The 16037-nt window shown below is 37.5% G+C and overlaps 1 protein-coding gene across 1 annotated transcript; it reads left to right on the top strand.

Moving 5' to 3' along the window:
- Positions 1-247: 247 nt before the first annotated feature.
- Positions 248-2353, top strand: LOC131055815 (uncharacterized). The gene is made up of 3 exons (XM_057990160.2): positions 248-1109; positions 1950-2036; positions 2140-2353. Exons 1-3 carry the CDS (start codon positions 332-334, stop codon positions 2163-2165), a joined length of 891 nt encoding a protein of 296 aa, XP_057846143.2. The 5' UTR covers positions 248-331; the 3' UTR covers positions 2166-2353.
- The last annotated feature ends 13684 nt before the right edge of the window (positions 2354-16037 follow it).

Raw genomic sequence — 16037 nt, forward strand, 5'->3', positions numbered from 1 at the left:
GTTTGATATAATTGGGTATGAATGTTCTCAAAGCCTTTGGACATATTATGTAGAGGTGTGATCAGGATGCAACATCTGTTACAAATTAGACCATATAACTATCAATTCGTCATCCCTTTTAACTCTTCGTTTCCACCATACGCATGATTTAGGATTTGAATCTTGTCAAACACTTCAAGTTAATCTAATCGATATAATTTATACCCGATCTTATCCACCTCCATCCGCCTACTAGTTTAACTCTTGATGGGTCTCACCCCACATGAAATCAATTCTGTACAAAGATTCAACATTGCTTTCATTGTAGTTTTCGATCCGTTGTATCTGCAAAATGGGTGGAAGAAGATCGGCAGTTAGTTGTTCTGCAGTCTGGATTATAATACTGTGTTGGGTAGTTGCCCTACCATGGAAGTTCGCAACAGGGGAAAAGTGTGGAAACATAAGTGTGTTTGAGCCATTTGGGTCAGGCGGATCATTTCCCTACGCAAACATGGTGATCTGCAACGCCAACAAGACGCTCCAGTTTCGAACTGCGCGTGGGGCGTTCGATGTACAAAGCGTGGATTACGAGTCGAAAAGTCTGCACATTTGGGATCCTTCGCTCTCCACATGCAAATCTCTCACTCCTCTGGGGAACCAATATTTCTCCCCGGATTCGATCCTCCCACCTTCCAACGACACCACCATTCTCCTCCTCAACTGCAGCGCTAAATCCGTTGTCACCCGGAATGCTGATCATTTTTGCGCAGAAAGTAATTCTTCTAATGTCTGTCATGATATGTATGATGACTGTCCTGCTTTTAAGGGCCTTCTGGAAAAGCTTCCGAATTCTTCAGGTATGGCGTGTTGTGTTACCAGTTTTGCAAGGCTGGGGAATCTGGGGATCAAAGAGCTCGAGTGTTCTCATTATACGAGTGCATACAGGAGGAAAGAGTCTCATGAATGGCGGTTCGGCATAAGCCTTTCGTTCCGTGAGTCAGAGGAACCAGTGCCGGACATTGGTGAGTTCTGTGAGAGATGCGATCCCGCGCGCCATGGCTTCCAGATCTCTGAAGATCACCCCAGATGTGGAATAGGGCGACAGTGTATTTGCTACCCTCATAAATGTGGTAAACTATTATATACTCTTCTATTTCTTTCTTTTCTTTTTTCTTATTGGAATAGGGAAGCTTATCATAGGCGTTATAGCTAATTTTGTGTATCCACATATTCTAAATGGTATATAGCTAACTTCATCTATCCACAGAATTTCATCTATCCACAGATTCTAAAGCGTTATTTCATTCTAAACAGTACATCGGAACATGAACATTAACTGGTGCTCTTCCCCAAGTCATTTCTTTATATATATATATATATATATATATATATATATATATATATATATATGTATATATATATATATATATATATGTATATGTATATATATATATATATATATATGTATATGTATATATATATATATATATATATATATATGTATATGTATATATATATATATATAAAAGTTAGTAATTAGATCAATTGTTCAATTTTATTGGTATCAATAGTCCACAATTATTGAGGAATTTGTGTATTAGTATTAGATTAGTTGTACAAATTTTGTGGTGGTCAAAGAGAATGATTCATGAAGGACAATAAGAAATATGTATGATATGTCGAACTCAAAATGATCACTGCATTTGTTGTAACAAGGAGCCGAAACAACAACTATAAGCAAGTCACATACAAAGTTAGCTACAACAATTGCTAGTATCCTTCTCCTAAATATTTCTGTTCATCCTAGATAAAACTAACATACCTATCTTTAAAAGAATATAAGTAAAGTACGAGAAAGATATCATATTTATTCATTATTTCACTTAAAAAAATATTATATGATTATATTTCTATTAAAGCCTTGACAAAATACTTATCTAATATCTTTTCATATTTTTTGGGTGATGCAGAGGATGATTTCTTCTCAGGAGCTATGCCCAACATTTTGCCACCAACCCTGATAGAAAGAATTGTTCTTTTCTTTGTGTTGTTAGCAGGTATACATCATCATCACTACATTTGTCATCTATACTTGTAATGGATTATCTGTGGTTAAGACAAGTCTCTGGTTTTAATGTTTTTGGATTCTTTCTTTGACAGGATCGGTGCTTTGGATGATGATCTGACTTTATAGAGCTAGATTATCAATTTTAGCGTACAAAATTGAAGCTATGCTATTTAAAATCCTTGTTGAATTGAATTATAGGTGGGATTAAAAGCACTAAATCCAACACACTTGAATTGTCTATATGTTGTATAGATCATTACAATCCTATGAGTTTGAGATTATTTGGAACTTCAGAACTTTAATGAACTATGGAAATTCAAGATAATTGTAATTTTAATTCTTATACATTTTAAAAAGTAAGATATTGATGCTATTTATTGAGTTGTCTTGTGTTTTGTAATTTTTTTCATATAATATAATTTTGTGGAGGAAATATATGATATTACATTATATCAAACATATTAAGTAAATGGTTCTATTGAAAGAATCCAAAAAAAGTTCCTTTGGTCGGGTGTGAAAGTTAAAAACAGAATCCCCCTTTTGCCTGGAATAACATTTGTTCCCTTAAGGCCTCATGTGGGCTGGGCTTAAGGAACATTGGTTCTATGAATAAAGCTTTATTAGCCAAGCAAATATGGAGATTCAAAGGGGAGGAAAGAGAATGAAACTCTATTTGGAAAAACAAATATCTCTATATGCAACCTTTTGAGGAAGAATTCTTTGACAACTCTTTCTCTATTGATGGATCTGCCATTTGGAATGCCGTGCAATTTGCTAAAGGCTGGGCTGCTACTGGCAGAACCTGGAACCTTGGGGATGGGAGGAAAATAAGATTTTGGGAAGATAGATGGATCCTGGATAAACCTCTGGAGGAAATTCCTATCCTCAAAGATTGGAAAGACAATTTCAAATGCAGGTATGGTGAAATGGTAAGAGATTACTGCAGAAATGGGGACTGGATTGACTTCAGCCAGCAGTGTCCGGATCTCAAGTTCCTTCAGATTGCTCTCTTTGCTAAAATCCCTAGAGACAACAAAGATGACATACTAATATGGGGGGAAACTCTGGATGGGAAATACTCTATTTCCTCTACTATGGCTATTCACAATGTCCCGGTGGAAGATATTCCCATTTGGGCTAAAGTTTGGAATAAGAAATTAGTTCCCAAAGTCAACATCTTCTTTTGGATTTTCATCCAAAATAAGATATTAACCCTGGATAATTTTCATAAAAGAGGCATTATTTTTCCTAATAGGTGTTCTCTTTGTTGCAAGGAAGAAGAGACCACTTGCCATATTCTTAATCAATGCTCTTTTAGCCAGGATATCTGGAAAATCATCCTTTCCAGGTGGAACCTGAGTTGGGTCTTCCCGAACACTCTTGGTGACACCTGGCTTCAATGGCATTGTCCTAACTTTAATCCTAAAATTATGGAGACCTGGAGACTTACTCTGCCGATTGTTATTTGGAATATATGGAAAGAGCACAACAACAAGATTTTCAGAGATAAAAGGGTTATTCCTAAAGTGGTTGCAGATAAAATCTTTAGGAGTATTTTTGAATGCCTCTATTGTACTGATCAGGGACTTGCTGCTAAAGATGATTTCAAAGATAGGTGGAATCTTTCTACTACTACCACTAGCAAGGAGAAAGGTAGAGAAGGTCTTGTCTACTATTTTCCCCCGCAGGGATGGATTAAGGCTAACTTCGATGGGGCTTCTAAAGGGAATCTGGGTAAAGCTAGATATGGGGGCATTGTCAGGAATTTTGCTGGAAGTTGTCTTAAGGCAGTGGCTAGTCCTCTGGGGAATCAAACTAGCCATTTTGCTGAAGCCTCTGCTGCCTTGAATACCTTAATTATAGCCAAAAATCTTAATTATGATAAAATATGGCTTGAGGGGGATTCACTTAATATTATTAAGTTCTTAAAGGGGGAATCAGAGCCTTCTTGGTCTATTGAGAATATCATCATGAAAGCTAGAGAGATCATCGCCAATTTCAAAGAAATTATTATACAACATGCCTTCAGAGAGAAAAACAGTGTTGCTAACTGTTTAGCGAATACTAGAGTTAACTTTGACTCTCAAATGATTTGGCATGAGGATGATCTCAATTTAAATATTAAAGAGATCCTCAAAAAGGACCGTTATACGGGTAGAGAAGGACAATTAAATCATGACAAGTAAAAAGCATCATTTACGCCTTGCTAGAAAGGCCATCATCATTTGGCATTGCGGAAGATCTCCTACTATCTCCAATAAATCACCGCACACTTTGTGGGTTACTCAGTGCGAAAACTTGAGCAGCATCGGGAAAGAAGGTCTCAATTTGTAGAGAAATAGAGCAGATAGCCCGCAACTGAAAATGGGAGAAGACCTAAGACGTGAAGAACCTGACAACACGTCGACCTGGAAAGCAATGCCAAAAGTCTAGGCGAAACTGTAGAAGGGCTCTCTTACCAGCTACATGGAAAAGCTCGAGGACTATGACAAAGGTAGGGTTAACTTAGCCATTTCCAAGATTTCTGAAAATTGGTCTAATGGCTCTTTTAAACTTTATGGAGTTAAGTTTAAGTTGGATGCTGGGCTTATTTCAACTGTGACTGGAATGCCCCACACTGGGCTTAGCTTCTTTTGAGACTTCAAGGTCTCCAATAATGCGGTTAACCTGTTCCCGCGGAAAGAGAAATATCGGGCTAAAATAGGCAAGGCTACCGGGGGCTACTACAAAGCTGCAAACATCAAGAAGTTGTGGCGCTGGATCCTGAATGCAATCATGGAGTATATCACGGTTGAAGGCCGTTTCTCCAGGGGCCCACACCTACCACTTCGTGCTCTTAAACCATTTCACACACAACAAAAAGGTGTCTCTGCCCTACTACCTTTTTCGGTCCCTTTCCAAGTCCCTCAACAAACATAGGACTAACCCTTCCAGCCCGATTCTCCATTGCGGGCTCCTGCTGCTCATCTATGAGCATTGCAAAACCCTCGCTCTGCAAGAAAATAAGCGTATTTCCGCTTCCCCGGGTAAGAGAAAGATGGAAGAGGGAGAAACTAGCAAGGAGAAGGCGTCATCCAACAAGAAAAGGAAAAGTGCCCCCGGGTTGGAAACATAGGACATTGCCAAGGAAAGCAGTGGTATGGAGATGGATGAATCTAACGGTGAAGACAGCTAGAAAGAAGAGGAGCTGGGAAACGAAGAAGAAAGTGAAGATTTTGAGCCTGGTCAAGATAGCCCTATTCCAAGCAATCACCCTGGTAAGGACAATAGCCATCTGATGGAAGAAACGACTCCCAAGGATAATGAGGAAACCGAAGTTTATTCTGAGAAGGAAATAAAAAAAGACTCTGAGAAGAACCTGACTAAGGATAGGGATAGCAAGGACAAGGAAAGTGCTGGTGAGGGGCTTATCCTGGATAATCTCAAGAAGCTCTCGGAGGCCAGAATGGATTTCGATAGACGGACCTACGAAACCCTGAAAAACCTGGAAAAGAAAGGGATAAATTTGGATAAAAAGAGGGAGGATGAAAATAGAGAGCATATTAATTAGAAGCAGGAAATGGAGAACAAGGTAAAATCGCTAGAAGAGGGAAAAGAAGCGATGAAAAATCTGATGGGAGTTATCCCAAGTATCCTCTCTGCTGCCACCAAAAACCTGGAGGACATCGCCAAGGTCTTTGACCATACTCCTAAACTTGTTGTGGATCTTGACCTGGAGGAGGAGACCATCCAGACTGGAAGTGGTGATGCTACCTCGGCGGGCGGGACTGCGAAGAGAACCAGGGCTAGTATCAAGAAAGCTGTGGCTGCTGCTGCTAAGGATCCACCCAAGTTCAAAGACAACATCAAAGAGCTGCAAGAAATTAGCAACACCCTGGCTAAAGCCCTAGAAAAAATATGATTCCTGGAAGGCCTGCTGGCTTTTTGGGGCTTTTGTGGGTTTTCTTCGGTTTTCCGTTGGCTTTTTCTTTTTGGTTTTGTTCCTCTCTGTTTCTCGTGGCTTTGTTGTTTAAGTCTTTCTTGTAAAGGGTTTCGGGGCCCCTTCAAAACCTGCTTTTTCATTAATCAAAAACATATTAAGTAAATAGTCAATAATATAAAGATGTGGTAGATAAATGTGTTGTGATTTTTTTTTTTGTGTAGATTTAATTTATAATTTTTTAAATTTTTCAATAATTTTATTGTTTTATTTTCTATTATTTTTATTAAGTTAAATTTTATGATAGAAAATTAATAATTTCATTAAAATTTTAATAATTTTACAATTTTTCAAAATTATATTATTTCGTAATATCTATTTCATAAATATTTATTTAATTACATATTGAATATTTTATTCATTATTAATTTTTAATAGATATTAATAAAAATTTCAAATCTATATTTTGCCATAACATGCTTCTCTTAGCACACTTTTCAAAATAATTTAATTTATTTTTATTAAAATAAAAAAATCCATAAGAGATAGGGTCTAACATCTTAGAATTGAAATTAGACTATTCACAATTCAATTATCAAAATTTAAATACCTATTCTATAATAAACACCAGCCATATTCATGGGGTTGGATGCCTCCCATATCTAATATGGGATATAGGAACTTATAAAGTAGAATAGTTTTTGATTAAGATAAACGGGTTTTACAAGGACCCGAAACCCAAATCCATCAAAAAATAAATAGAGTTAAACTAGAGTCTAAACAACCACTAAACAACAACAGAAACAGGGGAATCACCCCAAAGAGATTAACAACAAAAAACACAACGCAAACAAAAAACACAAGCCTAAAACAATTAACTGAGATCTTTCAAGAGATTGATATTCTTTTGGATCATCCTATTGTTGATCTCTTGGAGTTCTTCCATGATAAATCTCGAACTGCCCCTTTCTTGTGTTTTTGCTCCTGGTCCTGGTAGAGGGCCCGGTGGAGGTCTACACATCCTGGTTCTTCTTGTCCAAGTTGATGTTAGAGGACAAGTTGAATATAATCAGATGAGCTTTCTGAATGACAATTTCCTCATTCGTTCTTTTGAGACCTTCCGCATTGTTATACATTGCCTCCTTACTGATCTCCACCAAACCCTTTAGTTTACCCTTTAAATCCTAAATATCATTCTCCGACCTGTCAATCCTAGCCTCATGCTCTGTTTTCATGACCTTGATATCTTCCGTAAGTTTTTGGGTTACCTTCAGGAGTTTATCAGTTTTATCAGGTCCCAGATTCTTAGTGAAAGAGTCTATAATGTCCTTGATCCCTTGTTTCAGAAGATTAATTTAACCAAAAAGCCAACAAAAATATTTCTCCGGGTTGGAGAACGAATTACCTAGGAGCTTAACAACATCCATATCATCAATTTTAGGCTCATTAGGGTCCACAATGAGGGGAATATCGAATTTAATTTCATCCTGCCCTTTTCCCAGTCTTATGCTTTTTAAGATTTTGTGGGCCCAAATTTTGGGATTGAAAAATAGGGGTTTTCAATTTTTTCGCTACCTATCTAGGTGGATTTATGTTTTTTCTGCTACTAGTAGTGCTAGGAGTGGGCTTCTGCGAGAGGCCCTCATCCTTTGAGGGTTTATATTTCAGAGTCATCCGATACATTGATGTCAGTCCAGTTCATGACAATCCCTCCCTCCTCCTCACCAAAATCCATATTTGAAACATCATGCACATCCTGGCTAGCTAAGGGTTTGGGGTTTCTCAAAACATGAGAGGGTTTAACCTCCTGAGCCTTAGCATACTCCATAATCAGGAGGATTAAACCCTCTTCCAAAATCGGATTTTCCTCATTTTCACAATGCTTATGAATAGAATGCTCGAGAGAAGACAGTAAGTAAAATGACATCAAAATTCTTTTGTCATGCCTAAAGTGATTCAGTATAGTGAAATGATAAGTAAAGATACTAGAAAATTGGCCATCAAGGGTTATGTACCTCATAATGAACTCTGCCATATCTGCCTGAAGCTTCAAAAAATCCTTTTGGTTGTAGCCTCCATCCGAGTTCTTCCTGACTCTGCTTCTCTCACTCTTTTTATCATAGAAAATTGAAAGAGCTTCTTTCGAGTTTTTCCTTTCCCTATAGAATTTTTTAACCTCCATAAGTTTAGCCTAGTAATCTTAGCTATGAAGGGTTTGTCTACCCCGAATTCATCACCATAGACACTTAGCACCCCCTTGTTCTAGTTTTTAACAAACATTTCCACGAGCTTGTGGTTTTGGCCATGAAGTTTTCTTATATATGGTTCCAGACCACCATCCACAACTTCCCTCCATACCTCTTCATTTTTCTCCCATAGCTCACACGAGGATGGTTCCATTCTATTCTTCTCTCCCCCCATATAATCATTACCTCTATAATTTTTAGTGTTTCCACTAAAACCAGGCTTCAAATAGGCAATAAAAAACAAGACCCATAGGAAAAATCTGGAAGATCGCCGCCATGTCTTTCTAGGAATGCCTTTACACATGTGAAAAGTCATCATCATTAATGCTTTATCGGAGAGATATTTTCGGCATCCTTCCACGTTAGTTCAAATAAATGAAATGGAAAGCATTCCCCTTCCCACCACCACTTTTCATCATCCCTAGCAACGCTAAGGTTTTCCACGTGGTCTGTAGGCATGTTGCCTTCCCTAAAAACGTGCGAGATTTTAATTTCTTCAAGTTTGGCAATCATTTCAAGGCACTCTTGCATTATGTGATTAATCATCCAACTAGGGGTTGTCTTTTTAATCAAACAGTTGATTATGTTTAGCGAATCACTTTCCAACTAGACCTTCTTGAACCCTCCATGAAGCACCATTTTAAGCCCAAGGTAGGCTGCATTTGCCCCAACATAATGGTTTGTCTGAGTACCCAATGGGATTGCCATTGCTGAGACAAGCCTACCATTGTAATCACGACCAACTCCCCCACAACCTGTTGGCCTAGGGTTTCTTTTGGCCACCCTGTCAACATTAATTTTGATCCATCCCCTGGGAGGAGCAATCCAAGCAATGTTGGGTCTGATGTGCTTTGTTTTTACTGTTGATCTTGATATATCCCAATTAATATGCCATCTATTGATTATATCTTAGTTCAACTTGGAGGATTGAATAAGAGGGTCAAGCTTATAGGAAGGGCATGAAGAAATGGAATTATCCTTAATAGTGGTTTGGATACGATGAGCAACCAAAACAACAGGAGAATCTTTATCTTTAAAAATGCAGTTATTCATTTCCTTCCAAATGCCTTAGGAAACATGTGGGAGCATAAAATTCCATAAAATTGTAAGAGAATGGTTATTCGAAGGGCAGGACCATTGGGACCAACAATCCAAAAAACTGTAGGGGAAGCACCAACTGACACCCCAAAGATCAAAGAAGTGAGCCCAAATCTCCTGGACAAAAGAACAATGCAATAACAAATGTGTGACATCTTCATCAGCTTCCTTGCAAAGAAAACACCAGTTAGGCAAAGACATCCCTCTTCTACACAGATTATCAATAGAAAGCACTTTATTTTGCATAAAGAGCCAAAAAAAATGTTAACTTTAGGGATTAAAAAATTATTCTAGAGAGAAGACCAGAAAGGGGCTAGAGCAAAGGATCTAGAGAGCAGCGCAAAAGACCGGGAGACAGAAAAACCTCCGGAAGAAGAGCCCACCCAAACTAGTTATAAAATATAATAGTTAAAAAAGTGTAGTGCATTAAAAAAATTACATATTTTGTAATATTTTCAAGGTCATTATTTTTTATAATGAATTTATGTTGGCTATAAAATAAAAATGTGATATTGAAAAAATAAATATATTATACATTTTAGAAAATTAACATTGAGGGATAAATATTCTGAAATAGTGTTTTTAGATGACTTAATTGGCCTTAGAAATGTGAAAAAAATTTAGGTTTTAAATATTAGAAATTGTTATTCAACTTGATATTCCATTGCATAATGTTGGAGCTAATTCATATTTTTGTCAAGACAACTCTAATGATTTGACTAGTTATAACCAATTTAGCTTTTGTGACAATGATACACCTAGGTCTCTAGGTTTTTTTTTTATCATAATGCTAATATTATTGTAAAGGAAGTCCTTTGTTCTGATGAGGACTTGATGTCATGACTAGTTCTTTCACTATAAAACCTTATAATTAGTATTCTAAGTTTTTATAAAAGTATTTATTTTTTAATTAATTAGATGTAATTAAATATTAATTAATGATAATTATAATTAAATAACATATAAACATAATAACAATTGATTAATAAATAATGATACTATCTAATATTATATATTATATATTAAAAAATAAAGTATAAAGATAAAGTAAAAAACTAAAATAATAGATTTATTAAGATAAAATTAACTATATATGGATTGTTTTAAATTTTGATTATACAAGCATGGAGAAGGCTCCACAACTAATACATGTCAGACATTAAGGAAAATACAATGAAAGTCACAAGAGGTGAGATTGGGAAAAGAAAAAGAGAGGGAAAGCTTTTGAATGGAGTTGGGGACCCTTGGGAGACAAGGTCCTAACCCTAAGCACTCAAATTCTCTTTCATTGCACCTAAAAGAGTAAGGGGGGAAGGGAAAGATCCTTTCCTCCTATGAGCCATATTCCAAGCAATGCTATCATTTATGACCCCATTAAAATGGGAGAGAGGAGGTGACCCCCCACTAGGGGATCAACAACACTAAGGGAGAGGGGATAATACCGGATGAGAGACAGTTGTTGACCATAGGATGAGGCAAAAGTTGTGAGGAGGCACCTAAAACTAATAGAGGCACACACGAAATCGGAGGAGACACCATAGGACCTTTCAGAAATGACACAAAAGGAGAGACACTAAGAACTTCTAAGCATAAAACAATTGGTGCAAGACACTCATTAGGATCTTGGGAAGAGCAATCCTCACTAGTAGAAGGGACCTTGATAATCAAGTAATTATTTTAATTTGATAAAATTAAATACTAAATATTCTTTAGTCAAGTGTTATTATCAAATTTAATTTTCGTAGTTATATGTGGATACCATTTTAAAAAAAGTTATTTTATTCTCATTCTTATATTAATATTTTAATTTCATTATAAAATTATTTTTTAATTTAATTTTAACATTATCTTATAAATATTTTTAAAATAAAATAAAACAAAGAAAATATTAAAACAAGATTTTAGAAAATAAAATTAAGATTTAAAAGATGGTCTCTCATAATATTACCAAGGGCGGATTGGTGCAGGAACACCTTGCAGATTTTGATGACCATTTGAGAAATGAAGGCTCTTGGAGGAGTTTTTTAGGTTATTTGAATGTTTTTGTGTTGTAATAAGGTCTTTGGAGACCATTCATTGTGTTTTGATCAGCCATGTAAGGCTTTGATGCCATTTTTGTAGTGTGCACTCTCTTGGACCTATTTGGTCAACCATGGTAACATGACATCCAAACTACCTAAATGAGGCAAGAAATGTATTTTGGCTTCTATGTGGCCTATTTTTAAGGTCTATGATGTATTCTACTAGGTCTCATAGGTAAAAGTCATAAGTTGTCAAGCTGTGTAAAGTTGTCAAAGTTGAATGACAACTTTTGTTGTCAAAATGTAACTAACCTCCCTCCAACAACTAACTAATTCAAATTTCTGTTGGAGTCGATTGAGAAGGTTGGATAAACCCTATTTAAGGCCTTGGAGGTTGAAGGGATGAGTTGATGATGAAGTTTGGATGTAATTTGGTGATTAGATCCAATAAACACTTAGAAATTTCCTTAAATCTGTTGTAACAATGCCTTGTACGGATTTTGTATAGAATCCATGTGCACTCTAAGTCATTGATTTAAATTTGAATATGTGTTGATGATATTTTGGTTTTTATTTGGTTGAATTTTTTTGAATAACAAGGAAGATATTTGTATTTTTGTAACAAGTAGTTTGAAAACCCTCCAAAACCAAGGTTTTTAAAGAAATGCTCTCTTAACCCCACATTCCTCCAACCAAATTGGCTTAAAATTTGAGGAATGGTAGAGGTGACCATGTAATTTAAGATTATATAGGTTTATGAGTTGTTTGTTGAGTTGGTGGAGTTTGGGATCATGCCCTAGGCTAGGCATCCTCATGTGACTAGTCCATTTGATTGCTAAAGTTGGTGCAGCGATAAACCATGTGTGTTGAACCCTATATGAATGTGGATTTTTTGTTTGGGAATGTGTGAAAACCTTCTATATCCATTTGTGTCATTGGATTAGGCAATTGGAGTGTGGTTGCTTTGTAAAAGTGGCCTAAAAGCCATTTTAGCCCTCTTGTAGCAGCAATATTTGACCCAACAAATGCTAGGGTTGGGTTTTGAGTTTTGATAATGTTTTGTGTCATCATTGGAGGTTTCCAAAAGTGTCAAGATTCTATGGTTTCCTTAGGAGGATTTCTGAGTTCTGCCTCAAAAGTTCAAAACAGGGCTACTAGGAGTAGGTGTTAGTATCAGGCTGATTATCTTGATTGATCTGCACACACAAAAAGGGTGTTGTTTTGATTGTGAAAAATGTTCCCTTGAGTTGGTCAAGTGGTAATATAGGGTCCACACTTGTTTGCAATGTTGGTTGAGTTGTAAACCAAGTAGCCATAGGTGGCGACATGAGAGTTGATATCAAGAACAATCTTGATGTGAGAAGTTGTATCTCCATGAGTTGTGTCATGGACATAGTGGGGTCCCATTGAGAAAGGGGAAGTTTAGAGGAATCCTTTCATGTTTCTGTTGGACTATCTAAGAATCCCTGATAATGTTGAGACCTTAGTTGAGGCTCTGGTGGATTGAGTTTGTGTGAGAAATCTTTGTTCCTTGGGGCTCTGCATCATATTGGTATTAGAGAAAGTCTGATCATTGGGAGACGAGATTTTGGTGTATGTCAGGAGAAGAGAGCCAAGAAGAGAGTACCATAATACCTCCAAAGGGAATGTCCACAGAGGTGGCCAAGAAATTCCAAGACATGGAAGAGATGATCAAGATCGGAGTCAAGGAGGCACTGAAGGCTGAACTAAAGACATTGAAGAAAGGAAAAGGGCCAAGTGAGGAGACTGTTGAAGAAGGGGAACAAGAGTATGAATAAGAAGAAACCCAAACCTAGGAGCCAAAGATACAGGTGCTGATCAAAGACCATTCCTTGAAGCCCTCAAACAATAGGCAAAGACTCTTTTGAAGTAAAGATGGAGATTCCTACCTATAGTTGGAAGATGAATGCTGAAGAACTTGTAGATTGGATAGATGCCCTAAATAATTATTTTGAGTACAAGGAAGTGGCTAAGGAGAAGAAGGTGAAGTTTGCAAAGACCAAACTAAAGGGTGTTGCCTTAACCTGGTGGAACTACACTCAAGGTGAAAGGGTGAAGATGGGCAAGAGTATGATTCATTCTTAGGACATGATGGTATCCAAACTCAAGGCCCAATTCATGCCTGTTGATTATGAGGTGCAGATGTATAGGAGAATGCAAAACCTAAAACAAAAGGATTTGGATGTGGCTTCCTACACAGAGGAATTTCACAAACTGAGTTTGAGATCAGGGCACTGTGAGGATGAAAAGGAAAAGGTTGCTAGGTGCTTGAATGGGCTCAAGTTCAACATTCAAGATCAGATGAGTCTTATGACTCCTAAGACAGTAGACGAATGCTTTCAAATGGCTTTAAGGGCTGAAGATAAGTTGAGAATAAAAAGTGAACAACATGGTAGAGGAAGAGGAGAAAATAATTTTAGAGAAAAATGAAATTTTGGGGGAAGAGGACAATCTCAAAAACTCCAAGGTGAGTCTAGCTAGCAAGAACAAAGTGGAGACTCAGGTTCAAGAGGAGGGTTTAGGGTAAGTGCACCAAGATGGTGAACAAAAATGGGGGTATAAGTGGCCAATTTTTCTTTTTCTTTTTTGAAAATAGGTAAACTTGAACTTCAAAGAGATATTTGAAGGTCATGCACTAAAAACTAGAAGTTCATAAAAGAATAAGAATTGTAGTGCTCTAAATCTAGTTTCTAAACTACGAAAGTTTTTTAAAATTGGATAAGATTAACAGGGTCAAACCTTTCATGCACAAAAAAATGTTCCTGATTTTTTCATAAAAAAATATCATAGCTATTTTCGTGCGCTGCACAAAATATATAGTTAGATTTACTAGTTTGCAAAACCCTTAGGTAGGATGATAGGTAAGAGTGAGATCTAGAAGTTGTTTATTTTTTTGTAATTTTCCTTTGAGTATTTTTTTTTATGATTTTTGAAGTGACTGCATCCTGAAAATTTGGTACCTGTTTGTGCGTTGGGCATAACTTGCCATCAAAATAATAAAAAATTATATGATCAGAAAACTGAGAAGACGTGTGAGATTATGGTGGTAGTTTTAGAGATACCCACTTGATCATTTGTAAAATTGATGATAACAAAGTCGAGAAATCATGTTGGAAGATGAAAAAATGTGTAGAGGGACAAAAATGGGGGGGAAATGGGCTTGTAAGCCTTAGGGTCATTTTCCAATCCTCTTATCAAGCCAAAAACTGCACGGATTTTGAAAAACAAAAAGTACTATTCACAATTCTTCATAACTTGCACATGTTTTGAAAAACAAAAAGTACTATTCACAGTTCTTCATAACCCACATGGGTTTTGAAAAACAAAAAGTACTATTCATAGTTCTACATAACCCGTATGGGTTATGTAGAACTAAAACCATTATTTTGTGTTTCACAAAACCTGTATGGGTTATGAAGACATAATAATGTATGCTTGTAAAATTAGCATTTACTACACATATGTACATACATACATATATAATATGTGTTTATGTATGTATATATGCATATCTATAGTTATATATACATATATTAATGTAGATATATGTATATATGTTTGTATACATACATGTCTCCCTTCTTTTCCTCTCTCTCTCTCTCTCATCTTCCTTCCCCATCATCGTATTTGTCTATTCTGACCCCTAATTATCCTTGAGTTTTATCTCATCTCTCTCCCCTTTACACTTCTCTCTCTACCGAGTCTCTCACCCTTTTCTCCTTCTCATTCTCTCTCTACCTCATGTCTCTCACCCTCTCCTCCTTCTCCCGCTCTCTCTCCCTATCCCTCTCTCTCTCTCATGTTATCCTATCCTATTCTTACCCTCTCCCCCTTCTCTCTCTTCTCCCTCTCCTTCTCCCCCCTCTCCCTCCCCCTCTCGTTATCTCTCTCTCTCTCTCTCTCCCCCTCCCCCTCCTTAAACTCTCTCTCTCTCTCTCTCTCTATCCTATTCTCCCCATCTCTGCCCTCCCTCTCTTCCAATCTCCTCTCTCTCTCTCTCTCTCTCTCCCCCCCTCTCTCCCTCCCCCTCTCCTTATCCTATTATCTCCCTCTCTTCACATCTCCTATTTTCTCTCTCTCTCTCTCTCTCTCTCTCTCTCTCTCTCTCTCTCTCTCCAATCTCCCTCTCTCTCCCTCACCCCCTCTCCTTATTCCAATCTCCCTCCCTCCCCCCTCTCCTTATCCCAATCTCCCTTCCTCTCCCTCTTCTTATCATACTCTCTCTCTCTCTCTCTCTCTCTCTCTCTCCTTTTCCCAATCTCCCTCCCTCTCTCTCCCTCCCCTCTCCTTTTCCTAATCTCCCTCCCTCCCTCTCCCTCTCCCTCCATCCCCCCCCCCCCCTCTCTCTCTCTCTCTCTCTCTCTCTCTCTCTCTCTCTCTCTCTCTCTCTCTCCCCCAATCTCCCTCTCTCTCCCTCTCCCCCTCTCCTTTTCCCAATCTCTCTCTCTCTCTCTCTCTCTCTCTCTCTCTCTCTCTCTCTCTCTCTCTCTCTCTCTCTCTCTCTCTCTCTCTCTCTCTCCCTCCTTTTGCCAATCTCCCTCTCTCTCTCTCTCTCTCTCTCTCTCTCTCTCTCTCCCTCATTTTCCAAATTTCCCTTTCTCTCCCTCTCTCTCCCTCTCCCCCTCTCATTTTCCTAATCTCCCTCTCTCCCTCTCCCTCCATCCCTTCCTCCTTATCCTACTCTC

The sequence above is a fragment of the Cryptomeria japonica genome, chromosome 8 (assembly GCF_030272615.1).
Source record: "Cryptomeria japonica chromosome 8, Sugi_1.0, whole genome shotgun sequence".
NCBI classification, from domain to species: Eukaryota; Viridiplantae; Streptophyta; class Pinopsida; order Cupressales; family Cupressaceae; genus Cryptomeria; species Cryptomeria japonica.